This window comes from Musca vetustissima, unplaced genomic scaffold, assembly GCF_032173495.1.
Source record: "Musca vetustissima isolate MV318-11 ecotype Yass unplaced genomic scaffold, APGP_CSIRO_Mvet_v1 utg33170, whole genome shotgun sequence".
In the NCBI taxonomy this organism is placed as follows: domain Eukaryota; kingdom Metazoa; phylum Arthropoda; class Insecta; order Diptera; family Muscidae; genus Musca; species Musca vetustissima.
Window position 1 is genome coordinate 9,061 of NW_026882170.1, and position 13,646 is coordinate 22,706.

Genomic DNA, 13,646 nt, shown 5'->3' on the forward strand with positions numbered 1-13,646 from the left:
GCAAAAATTTCCATATAAAAACAAAATTCAAATCCATCAACGGAATGTCAGTCCAGAAGGTGTCCATTAAACACAAATCAAAACAAATTAGAAAATTAAAAGCTACAAAAAATATTACAAAAACAAAATGAAATTTTATTTGTGTTTGGCAATTTGTGTAGTGGCGCTTCTTGTTGGCGGGGTAAGTTTGAAAAGGAAATCCAAGGAAATTATGAAATTTAAAGGAGAAGGATATTGGACCTGAGGACTATAGTCTACCAAAATGATATCATGGACTTCTTATAATTCAAAATATCTGAGGAAATATCTTCTCAATTTTTTTAAATATTCTCCCACTTCCCCTCTCTTTCAGACCACTGCCCAGTGGGAGGAATACAAAGAGCTCGCCCAGAAATGCATGGAACAAAACAGCATCCAAGAGGACGAATTTGAAGCCATTCCCAAATATGACGATTTCGATCCCAATACCATGGATGAACGTTTCAAATGTTTTACCCATTGTGTTATGGAGGATATGGGCCTTTTGGATGAAATGGGAAAACTGGATTTGACCAAGTTGGAAGAAGATGAACGTGTCACCCAAGAGCATATGGATGCTGCCATCAAATGTAAGGCAGAAAACGAATTTATCGATGAGCCATGTGAATATAGTTTCAAAATGATGACTTGTGGATTGGATGCAATGATGTAAACGCCGGGTAATCGGAAAGGAAGGACTAGTTAGGAAAAATTATAACAAATAAAAACAATAAAAATGGCAACAATAATTTAGAAATAAATTTTATTAAAAAATCGACAAAGGTGCTTGAAAAAAAAGTTATTTTTAACCAGTGAGCGGAGCAGTATAGTCGGACGGGGCCGACCATACGATACCCTACACAACTTCCACGGAACTCTAACTTTCTGCAGATGTTTATTCTGAGCCTGGGCAATATTTCGTGATATTTGCACCCTCTTGCCCGATTAGAGGTCAATAGCACCTTTACCTTACACTGACATATGTTTCGAATATTAATAATATTCAGTACAGCCCTTGTAATTACTTGTCCGGATTTCCTTCACCGTGGGTTGTGTTGTGATGTTCGGCTTATAATTGTGGCCTATAGATCGACTCGAAAAAAAAAACACACACACAAAAAATTAAGTTTTCGGTCCACTACATCCAAAAATTATTATCTGATCATCACCGAAAATAATAGGCGTTGTCCTTGACCACAACTGGAAAATTTTGAGAGCGACCAGCGCCATATTTCCGCCCTCTAGTGTGGTAATGGGTTACTAAATAATATCTCAGTACGTAAGCACCTGTAAATATTTAAGTGTAACTCCCACATCTGAGTACGTACGACCATATAATTGGTATCAATTTAAAGGTCAACCACTCCTCTTGGATATACAATCAACTTCTCTGGTCTGTGTTCTTCAGGGGCAGATATATAGCCAATATAATACAAAATTTGTAATTTTTCACACAAAAGTCAGAGTCCATTTGACCCGCTAAATATTGACCGATCCTTATCAAAACAGGCATGCTTAGTCTTTGGTTCGATCCCCTTCTCCATGTAAAATTTCGCGATGTTCGCGCCATAATTGCGGTCTCTGGAGCGACCAAAAAAACCGACAAAAATTTAGTATTTGGTCCATTTCATCCCCTAAATATTAACTGATCTTTACCAAAAACAATAGGGGTCTTCATTGGCCAGAACCCATCCAACATGCAAAATTTCGTGAAGATTGGTCCATAACTGTGGCCTGTATCGTGTTTACAAATTATAATGGACAGACGGACGGACGGACGGACACACATGTCTAGATCAACTAAGCTACTGGGGAGCTATTCTCATCACCCAATGAAATAGTGAGCTAATATATGCCGCGAGTTCACCCATAAGAATTGTAAAAAATGCGTTGGGGCGTCGGGTTAGTTGCCCACTCTCGGGAAACCCAACCTACTATGAAAAAGCAAAGAAAAAGAAAGCCAAACCCCCACGATCTGCAAATCTGCACTTGGAATGTGCGCACGTTGCACAGAACAGACGCAGTGCTCACTTTGGCGGATATACTCAAGAAGTACAAAGCCGATATTATTGCCTTACAGGAAATGCGATGGAAAGGGACAGGCGTAAATAAATCAGACGATTGCGCCCTGTATTATAGCTGCCATGAAACGAGGCATGAATTTGGTTGCGGATTTATGGTTAACAGGAGAATAAAAGACCTTGTCTCCAGATTCACTCCAGTAGATGGGCGAATTGCTATAATCCGTATAAAAGCGAAGTTCGTCTACATCAGTCTCATTTACGTCCATGCTCCGACCGAATATAAAGATGAACAGCGCCTAGAAACAGCATATAACCGTTGACCTGGCCATGACATTAAAATTCTGCTAGGAGATTTGTAATGCAAAAATCGGAAGGGAAAATATCTTTGGCCACACCGTCGGAAAATTCAGCCTTCATAAAGAAACATCCGACAACGGCATGAGGTTGATTGACATCGCGGCAGCAAAAGTTGGCACCACCAGATTCAAGTATCTCGATATACACAAGGCAACCTGGATCTCCGCTGATCAACTAACGAGAAATCAAATTGATCATGTTGTGATAGACGGAAGGCATTCATCCAGTGTTTAAGACGTCCGATCGATCCGTGGAGCGAATATCGATTCGGACCATTACCATGTTGCAACCAAGGTACGCACCCGTCTTAATGTTGCAGTAAAGGTGCGATCTAATACAACACGGAAACTCGACGTCGAAAAGCTGAAAACACAACAGGTAGCCGAGGCCTACTCCGCTCAACTCACCAATCTGCTTGAAGAAAGCACTTCTTGTCCCGATAATAGTATAGAAGCACAATGGCAAAGAATTGCCCACTCCCTACAAACTGCAGCAAAAGCAACACTTGGGTGCCAAAAACCACCACCAAGAAATCCATGGTACGATCAGGAGTGTCGTAATGCTACTGATGTGAAAAACGCAGCGTACAGGGCAACCCTGCAGACAGTAGCAATACGTAACGTGATGCAGAATTATCGGGAGAAAAGGAGAGAGGAGAAACGTGTTTTCAGGAAAAAGAAGAAAGAGCAAGAAAAACGTGAGCGTGAGCAAATCGAGATGTACATGAGTCGGAATGAAGTCCGAAAATTCTACCATCGGGTAAAACACCAAACCGAAGGCTTGGGTGCAGGCACATCCTCCTGTAGAGATGAAGAAGGAAACCTGGTGACAGATACAGACAGCGTGTTGAGGATCTGGAAGGAGCATTTCGAAAAGCTTCTAGTACCAAATAGTGGCGATGAAGTAGATACCCCAGAACCAATAAGAGATGATGGTATAGAGTGTATACCACCTAGCCAAGATGAGGTCATAAAAGCAATTAATCGGATCAATAACAATAAAGCAGCAGCAGCCGATGGGTTACGAGCCGAACTATTTAAGACTGGTGGCCAGATGCTGGTCAGGAGCATGCACCAGCTGATTAGCACAATGGCTAGATGAATGCATGCCCAATGATTGGAACGTCAGCATCCTGTGTCCCGTGCACAAAAAAGGAGACAAGACGATATGTGCCAACTATAGAGGAATAAGTCTCCTTCCCATCGCATATAAAGTGCTATACAGTGTGCTGTGTGAACGATTGAAGCCAATGGTCAAAGGCATCATCGGACCATACCAGTGCGGCTTCAGACCTGGCAAATCCACCATTGACCAGATTTCACTCAGCGCCAAATCCTGGAAAAGACCCACGAAAAACACATTGACACATACCACCTATTTGTCGACTATAAAGCCCCAGTAGACAGCCCTATCCGTTCAGAGGTGTTTAAAGCCATGTCTGCGTTCGGCATTCCTGCAAAATTAATACGGCTATGCAGGATAACTTTAAGTGGCACAAGGTCAGCAGTTAAAGTCGGAAAGGACCTATCGGAGCCCTTCAGTACCGAACGATGATTCAAACAAAGTGACAGTTTGTAGTGTGACCATCCTGCTGGAAAAGGTCATGCGAGTGGCAAAAGTGAACAGAAATGACACTCTGTACACCAAACAACACAAGTTACTCGCCTACGCCGATGGCATCGATATAATGGATCGAACATTGCGAGCGGTAACAGCCACCTTGGAACAATTTGAAAAGGAGTCTGCCAAAGTGGGTCTGGCAGTAAACGGCGAGAAGACCAAGCTGATGGTATCAAAGCGCAAGACGTTCAGTAGACTCGAACCAACTGTGGAACATGAGAACTACAGCTTCGAGGTGGTTAAAGATTTTATATACCTTGGTACCGCCAAAAATAAAACGAATGATATCAGTTTTGAAATTCGGAGAAGGATTGTGATGGCCAACAGATGCTACTATGGTCTAGGTAAGCAGTTTGGAAACAAGGTCACCTCCCGCCAGACCAAACTCACACTTTACAAGACGCTGATACTACCCGTGCTATTATATGGATCAGAAGCATGGGTACATGCGCAAGCAGATGAGGCGGCTCTTAAAGTGTTTGAGAGAAAAATTCTCCGAAAGATCTACGGGCCGATCTGCGTCGACGGTGAATATCGGCGTCGAATGAACCACGAGCTGCAGCGACTACGGTGGCTAGGCCATGTTGTGCGGATGAATGAAAATGCCCCATCTCAAAAGGCATATAAAAACGAGCCTACTGATGGTTCCCGTAGAAGGGGAAGGTCACTAATTAGATGGAAAGACCAAGTAGAAAACAACATATTGGAACGTGGTCTTCCTAATTATGGAACAACAGTTCTGTAATAAGCCAGCTAAGTAAGTAAGTAATAGTGAAAAAATCGCCTTCGCCTTCCATAAGTGCTAAAAAATATTTTTAAAAATCAACGCTTTCCAATGCTCATTCATCAAAACACTGCTTATTTAGATCTTCGGAATTTTTTTTTAATCTACGCCTTATTGGCCCTTTAAAAAATATTTTATTATACAGATTTTAAAATTTTTCTGTTTTAAATTTTCCAATTTTGTTTTCTTTACAACCTTAAGGCTATAAATCCTCATCACGTCCTTAATTCCTTCTCCCCTGCCTTTTGTTTATCACTTTCATTGTGTCATAAGTAATAAATTTTGTTTTTGTTGTTGCATATCCCATGTTGATCTTTGTCAATGATCCATCCATTCGGTCATGTCATGTAAATCATGCTATTATGCAGATTTCACTCTTCTGCTGCTTCTTCTTCCACCGCTCATTGACATCGTCTTTTTTATAGATATTTCACAGTTATTTTGACGCAATATTTTAGCCATATATATTCGACATGTTTGTGTTTGCTTTTGCGTTCTTTTTTTATATCAATGACCCGGCTGCGTAATATTAAATGCAACTTTATGACAAAAAAGCAACAACAACAACAAAAACAACATCAACACCAATGACAACAAAATATCCTTTCTTTTGTGCTACTATAAGCCTGATAGCAGCACAAAGAGCAGCAGCAACAACAACAGCACCAACAACATTGTTGCTAAACAATGAATGTTAACAGCCCGGAGTTTTTTTTTTCGTAGTTGTTGTTTTTGTTGTTGTTGGTGCTGCTGCTGTTGTCACCACATAAAAAAGCGTCGGACATAAAATGCCAAATGGAATTTACTGGTTTGTAAATTACTTTAAAATAACAGTAATAAAAATGTCATTTTGCATAACATGTAGCGAAAACGACACCAACAACAAAAACACACAAAAAAAACAGAACAGAATTTATGAACACGAAAGCCATTGGATGTCGGCTACGACTGCAATGCAGTTGAAGCGACAGAGCACAGATATCGGGGAACTTTAATTTTAATATTGAAAAGGTCAAGGCCCGACATAAGGCGTGGATTTAAAAAAAAAAAAAAATTCAGAGTTCAATTCAGAGTCCTATATAAGGCGTGGATATTTTAAATATTTTTTTCAGAGACCTACATAAGGCGTGGATTTTTTTAATATTTTTTATACCCTACACAACTATGTTGTCAGGGTATTATAGCTTTGTGCAGCCCCAGGAGTTTGTAACGCCGCGAAATATTGGTCCTAGACCCACCTTTAAGTATACCGATCGTCATATCTCGACTAGCTAAGTCGATCTAGACATGTGTGTCCGTCCGTCCGTCTGTCCATTATAATTTGTAAACACGATACAGGCCACAGTTATGGACCAATCTTCACGAAATTTTGCATGTAGGATGGGTTCGGCCCAATAAGGACTCCTATTGTTTTTGGTAAAGATCGTTCAATATTTTGGGGATGAAATGGACCAAATACTGAATTTTTGTCGGTTTTTCTGGTCGCTCCATAGGCCGCAATTATGGCCCGAACATCGTGAAATTTTACATGGAGAAGGGGATCGGGCCAAAGAATAAGCATGCCTGTTTTGATAAAGATCGGCCAATATTTAGCGGGTAAAATGGACCCTGACTTTTGTGTGAAAAATTACAACATTTTTATTCTGGGGCATATATAATTGCTCCTGGAGGACATATACCAGAGAAGTTGATAGTATACGCAAGAGGAGTGGTTGACCTTCAAATTGACACCAAACTTATGGCAGCATGTACTCTGATGTGGGAGTTATACGTAATTAGGTAAAGGTGACTATGTGCATATTATTACTATTACACCATTAGAGGACGGAAATGTCTCGCTGATCGCTTTGAAATTGTACATGAATTTCCGATTACGATCAGGGACGACGGCTATAGTTTTCGGTTAAGTTGAGATTTCATTCAGGCGGTGCAATGAACCGAAAACTTTAATATTGTCAGATTTTCTAGTAGCTCTAGAGGCAATTATTATATGCAGAACATCACATAGTTTACAAGGTGAAGGGGATCTGACCAAATACTTAGAGCGGCTGTTGCGATGATGATCGGTCAATTTTCTGAGGGTCAAATCAACAAAAACCTAAAGTGGCCACTTTTTTATTTTATGGCGTAAAAATTCACTTCAAGAAAAAACATTTTGGAAAATATGCAAGACCTAGAAAGTGGAATCGGTAAAAAGGGTGCAAATATCACGAAACATTGCCCAGGCTCAGAATATAGAACCGTCGAAAGTTTGCTTTTCGTGGTAGTTGTGTAGGGTATCATATGGTCGGCTCCGTCCGACTATACTGCTCCGCTCACTGGTTTAAATTTTTTCTGTCCGTCCATGTACTTTGTTACAAAGTACAGGTCGAATTTTTGATCCGATTTGGATGAAATTTGGCACAAGTCACTTATTTGGCCCAAGCACGAACCCTATTGAAATTGGGAAAAATCGGTTCAGATTTAGATATAGCTTCCATATATATTTTCGTCCGATTTAAGGTAAATGGGGCACAAAAGTCCCTAAATATCTTTCGATTTGCACGAAATTTGGGATAGCGTAATGAATTAGGTCTAAAATGATGTGTGTAAAGTTTCCTGAAAATCGGTTCAGATTTAGATATAGCTCCCATATATAGTTTCGTTCGATTTAATGTAAATGGTGTACTAAAATCCCTATATATCTTTTGATTTGCACAAAATTCGGCATTGCGTACTGAATTGAGTCTAGAATGATGAATGGTAAGTTTCCTGAAAATCGGTCCAGATTTAAATATAGCTCACGCATATAGCTTCGCCCGATTTTAGGTAAATAGTCCACTAAAGTCCCTGTAAATTTTTTGATTTGCACAAAATTTGACACAGAGTAAAGAATAAGAACGAGAATGATGTCTGCCAAAATTCGTGAAAATCTGTTAAGATTTATATATAGCTCCCATATATAGTTTCACCCGATTTAGGGTAATAGGTGGAGTAAAGACTCTATATATCTTTCGATTTGCACGACATTTGACATAGCGTACTGACATTTGGCATAGCGTACTAGAATGATAAATGTTAAGTTTCCTGAAAATCGGTCCAGATTTAGATATACCTCCCATATATATTTTCACCCGATTTAATGTAAATGGTGTACCAAAGTCCCTATATATCTTTCGATATGCACGAAATTTGGCATAGCCTACTGAATTAGGACTAGAATGATGTGTGCTAAGTTTCGTGAAAATCCGTTTTGATTTAGATATAGCTCCCATATAGTTTCCGCCGATTTTAGTTAAATGGTGCTCCAAAGTCCTTGAAAACTATTTGATTTGCACGAATTTTTGCATAGCGTATTCAATTAAGTCTAGAATGACTTGTGCTAAGATTCGTGAAAATCGGTTCAGATTTTGATATAGCTCCCATATATAGTTTCACCCGATTTAGGGTAATAGGTGAAGTAAAGACTCTATATATCTTTCGATTTGCACGACATTTGACATAGCGTACTGACATTTGGCATAGCGTACTAGAATGATGAATGTTAAGTTTCCTGAAAATCGGTCCAGATTTAGATATACCTCCCATATATATTTTCACCCGATTTAATGTAAATGGTGTACCAAAGTCCCTATATATCTTTCGATTGGCACGAAATTTGGCATAGACTACTGAATTAGGACTAGAATGATGTGTGCTAAGTTTCGTGAAAATCCGTTTTGATTTAGATATAGCTCCCATATAGTTTCCGCCGATTTTAGTTAAATGGTGCTCTAGATTTCGATATTTTGCTTTAAATTTCTTTACATAATTTTGTCCCATTGTAAGAAACAACTCTATATCTGACCAAAATTTCATGTTAATGGTCCTTCAAAAATGTGACGTCTGTTAGGATTCCATCTGTTGAATATACCCAAAGTGGTGAAGGGTATCATATAGTCGGCCCAGTCCGACTTTACTACCTTCCTTACTGGTTTCCCTATATAAAAGATATTTTATGAAAGATATTTGTCCTAGATTTTATTCCTATCTTATTTTCCACAATTACAATTTCATTTCACTACCCAATCAAAAAACTCCATCAATTTGGATTTCAAAAATATTCCGCAAAAAATTCTATTTCAAACTAATTATCCGGCTATGTTATTCCAAAGTACTCTCATCGTTGCTATAACTATGCGTGAGTGGGTGTGTGGTTAAATAAACGCTACTCTCAATTGAGAGTTAAATATAATTTGGCAATTACTGAATAGGTGTATTGAACTATTTCATATGGTAAACATTTGGGAAAAAGGTAATAACAACTACATCAAATTATAAATATGTTTTTGGAGGGTATAAAACCACAGTAATAACAGCTCAAAATTCGAACTCTCGAAGTGGACTTGTTGGCTGGTCAATAGGTTGTAGTAATACAAACGCATAACTAATTACCAAAACTAGATTTGGAAATATGCACGCATATACGAATGTGTGTGTGTGTGTTTACACTCGTATATAATCAATAAAAATTGCCTAGAGAGGCAAAAAAAAAATTAAATGGTCATTATAAAAGAATTTTTTTGGAAAATCTATTTCAAATATTTATTATTATATAATATTATGATAAAATGTATATATTATTATTTTTTTTTTTTGAGGCTTGCAATTGGAAAAAATAATAAAATATTGAATAGAAAAACGTAAGGTTATGAAAAACAGTTGGGCGCCATTTGTGGAGACGCTATTTACATTTTCGAAATCGTTAATTAATATAATGTTTTGATGTTCTAGCAAAGTCTCCTATGAATTTAGTTGGATATGTGGTTTAGATCTTTCTCAAAAATTCACTTATTTTAAGTCCCTATGAAAAAAAATAAAAAAAGTCCTTCAAAAAAATATTTTTTTTAATTTTCTCACATAGCTCATTTTGCATTTGAACATCGTGATTAGCTATGCGATTTCATCAATTTTAATATTATATAAAAATATATATATATATATATATATTTTTAATTAACTCTAAAGTATCAAATTTCCGACTACAACAGCAACAGTGGCAGTGGCGGTAGAGGCAGCTGCAGTATCAGCATCAATTACCAATTTACAAAATGAAATCAATAGCGCGAGTGGCATGGCATATAAACGTTTATTAGTAAATCAACATTGATATGCATAACATTTTCATCGAATATTTGTAGCACACTTTTTTTGTTGTAGTTGTTGTTGATTTTAAAATTTTGTAATTAGAGTAAACTAATTTTAATAATTGTTAGGAGGAGAGCAAACAAAATAAATATTGAAAATTTTTTATTGAATGCGGGATATTTGATAGTGCATGTTGAAAGCTGTAATAAATGTAATAAAAACCAGAAAGGAAAGTAGTAAAGTCGGACGGGGCCGACTATATGATACCCTTCACCACTATGGGTATATTAAACAGGACTATTAACATGGAATTGGATGAAATAAAATATGTGATATTTATCTAAATGTGAATCTACCTAGATCTGTCCATAAAGAATGTCAATCGACTTCAAACAAATATAAATAGGTCATTCGTTGGGCTATGTCTGCACCTCTAGAAAACGCAACTACGTAATTCTATGCTAAATTTTGTAAGGTGTGCAAAATTTGATGTCAATCTAACATGAGGAGTTTGATGCCAATTTACTTGAAATCGGGCGAAAATATATATGGAAGCTCTATCCAAATATTGAGCGATTTCAAACAAACTTGTCACAGGTTAGGTTATACAACTTTCAGAACGTTTTGTTCCAATTGGTTCCTTAGTACGTCAATTACTTAACATCAATCTAAAACAAGGGGGCTATATCTAAATCTGGACCGATTTTCACGAAACTTGGCAGACATCATTCTAGGCTCAATTATGTACGTTATGCCAAATTTCGTGCAAATCGAAGGATATATAGGGACTTTGGTGCACCATTTACATGAAATCGGACGAAACTATATATGGGGGCTATATCTAAATCTTGACCTATTTTCACGAAACTTGGCAGACATCATTCTAGTCTCAATTCAGTACGTTATGCCAAAATTCGTGCAAATCGAAAGATATTTATGGACTTTGGTGGACCATTTACATAAAATCGGACGAAACTATATATGGGAGCTATATCTAAATCTGGACCGATTTTCTCCTTACTTGGCAGACATCACTCTAGGCTTAATTCAGTACGTTATGCCAAATTTCGTGCAAATCAAAAGATATATAGGGACTTTGGGCACCATTTACATGAAATTGGACGAAACTATATATGGGAGCTATATCTAAATCTGGACCGATTTTCACGAAACTTGGCAGACATCACTCTAGGCTCAATTCAGTACGTTATGCCAAATTTCGTACAAATCGAAAGATATATAGGGACTTTGGGGCACCATTTACATGAAATCGGACGAAACTATATATGGGAGCTATATCTAAATCTGACCGATTTTCTCGAAACTTGGCATACATCATTATAGACCTAAATGATTAGGCTGTACCAAATTTCGTGCAAATCGAAAGATATATAGGGACCGTTTACATTAAATCGGTAAAATATATATATGGGAGCTATATCTAAATCTGAACCGATTTTTCCCAATTTCAATAGGGTTCGTCCTTGGGCCGAATAAGTGACCTATGCCAAATTTCATCCAATTCGGATCATAAATGCGACCTGTACTTTGTTTACAATTTAACATGCACAGACAGACAGACGAACGGACATGCATAAATCGATTCAGAAAGTGATTCTATGCATATTCTCAAAAGGAACCATGGGTCTATCTCGATTATTTTTGCCTGTTACAAACATATGCACAAAGACATAATACCCTGTACCATAGTGTGGTGAAGGGTATAAAAAGGGGGTTATATGAGGACTACCCCAAAATGGGGGCGAATATTAATCATTTTTGGTAGGGAGATTTGGTACCATATACGACTAGAAAATACCAAATTGCAGCAAATTCGGTTGAAAAACGCGCTCAAGAACCCCAAAATACCGAAAATTGGGGGTACTCTTATATGGGTGCTATCCGAAAAAATGGGCATATATTCATAATTTTTTGTGGAGAGATTTGGTACCCATTAGGAACTCAAAATACTAAATTACAGCTATTTTGGCGGAAAAATACGACAAAACCCCCAAAATACTGAAAGTTTGGAGGTACCGTTATATGGGGGCTACCAGAAAATGTGGACCCATATTGATAATTTTTTGTGGAGACATTTAGTACCCAATAAGAACCCAAAGTAGCAAATTTCAGCGAATTCGATTGAAAAACGCACTCAAGATCCCCAAAATACCGAAAATTTGGGGGGGTGCCCTTATATGGGAGCTATGCCTAAACGTGGACCGATAAAGCTCAACTTCGAACTTGACCTGCCTGCAGACAAAAGACGAATCTATGAAAACTTTTGGCGATCTATCTCAATTTGTTTAGACGCTAGAGTGATTACAACAGACAGACAGATGGACAGACAGACGGACAGACGGACATGGCTATATCGTCATAGAATTCTACGCTGATCAATAATATATATACTTTATAGGGTCAGAAATGATTATTTCGATGAGTTACAAACGGAAAAACAAAATTAATATACCCTCCATACTATGGTATAGGGAAAAAGGTTGAGACGTCGGGTTAGTTGTCCACACTCGGAAAACCCAACCTACTATGAAAATACAAAGAAAAAGAAAACCAAACCACCCCAATGTTGACGACGCCCGTAAACATATAAAGGACCACGATCTGCGAATCTGCGCTTGGAATGTGGGCACGTTGCACAGAACAGGCGCAGTGTTCGCTTTGGCGGATGTACTCAAGAAGTACAAAGCCGATATTATTGCCTTACAGGAAATGCGATGGAAAGGGACTGGCGTAAGTTAATCAGATGATTACGCCTTGTATTACAGCTGACATGAAACGAGACGTGAATTTGGCTGCGGATTTAGGGTTAATAGAGAGAATAAATGACCTCGTCTCCAGATTCACTCCAGTAGATGAGCGAATTGCTATAATCCCTATATTTGCGCCCATGCTCCGACGGAAGACAAAGATGAGCAGACCAAAGACATATTTTACGAGCGTCTAGAAACAGCATATGGCCGCTGACCTGGCCATGACATTAAAATTCTGCTAGGAGATTTGCAAAAATCAGAAGGGAAAATATCTCTGGCCCCACTGACGGATTAACTAACCTTCATGAAGAAACATCCGACAACGACATGAGGTTGATATACTTCCCGGCAGCAAAAAACATAGTAGTTAGCAGCATCAGATTCAAGCACCTCGATATACACAAGGCCACCTGGATTTCTCCCGATCGAACAACGAGAAATCAAATCGATCATGTTGTGATAGACGGAAGGCATTCATTCAGTGTTTTAGACGTTCGACCAATCGGAGAGTGAATATCGATTCGGACCATTACCTTGTAGCTGCCAAGGTTCGCACTCGTCGTAATGTTGCAGTAAAGGTGTGATCTAACACAACACGGAAACTTGACGTCGAAAAGCTGAAAACACAAAAGGTAGCCGAGGCCTACTCCGCTCAACTTACCCACCTGCTTGACGAAAAAACTTCTTTTACCGATAATAGTATAGAAGCACAATGTCAGAGAATTGCCCCCTCCCTACAAACTGCAACAAAAGCAACACTTGGGTAGCAAAGATCGCCATCAAGAAACCCATGGAACGATCAGGAATGTCGTAATGCTACTGATGTGGAAAACCCTGCAGACAGTAGCAACACGTAATGTGATGGAGAATTATCGGGAGAAAAGGAGAGAGGAGAAACGTATTTTCAGAAAAAAAATTAGAAAGAACAATAAAAACGTGAGCGTGAGCAAATCGAGATGTACAGGA

At 38.4% G+C, this 13,646-nt stretch overlaps 1 protein-coding gene across 1 annotated transcript; it reads left to right on the forward strand.

The window, feature by feature from the left end:
• Nucleotides 1-352: 352 nt before the first annotated feature.
• Nucleotides 353-691, forward strand: LOC133328389 (general odorant-binding protein 57c-like; the record flags this gene model as incomplete). The annotated part of the gene is made up of 1 exon (XM_061536959.1): nucleotides 353-691. A coding segment is annotated over one exon (339 nt), but the record flags the coding sequence as incomplete, so codon positions are not given.
• Between the last annotated feature and the right edge of the window lie 12,955 nt (nucleotides 692-13,646).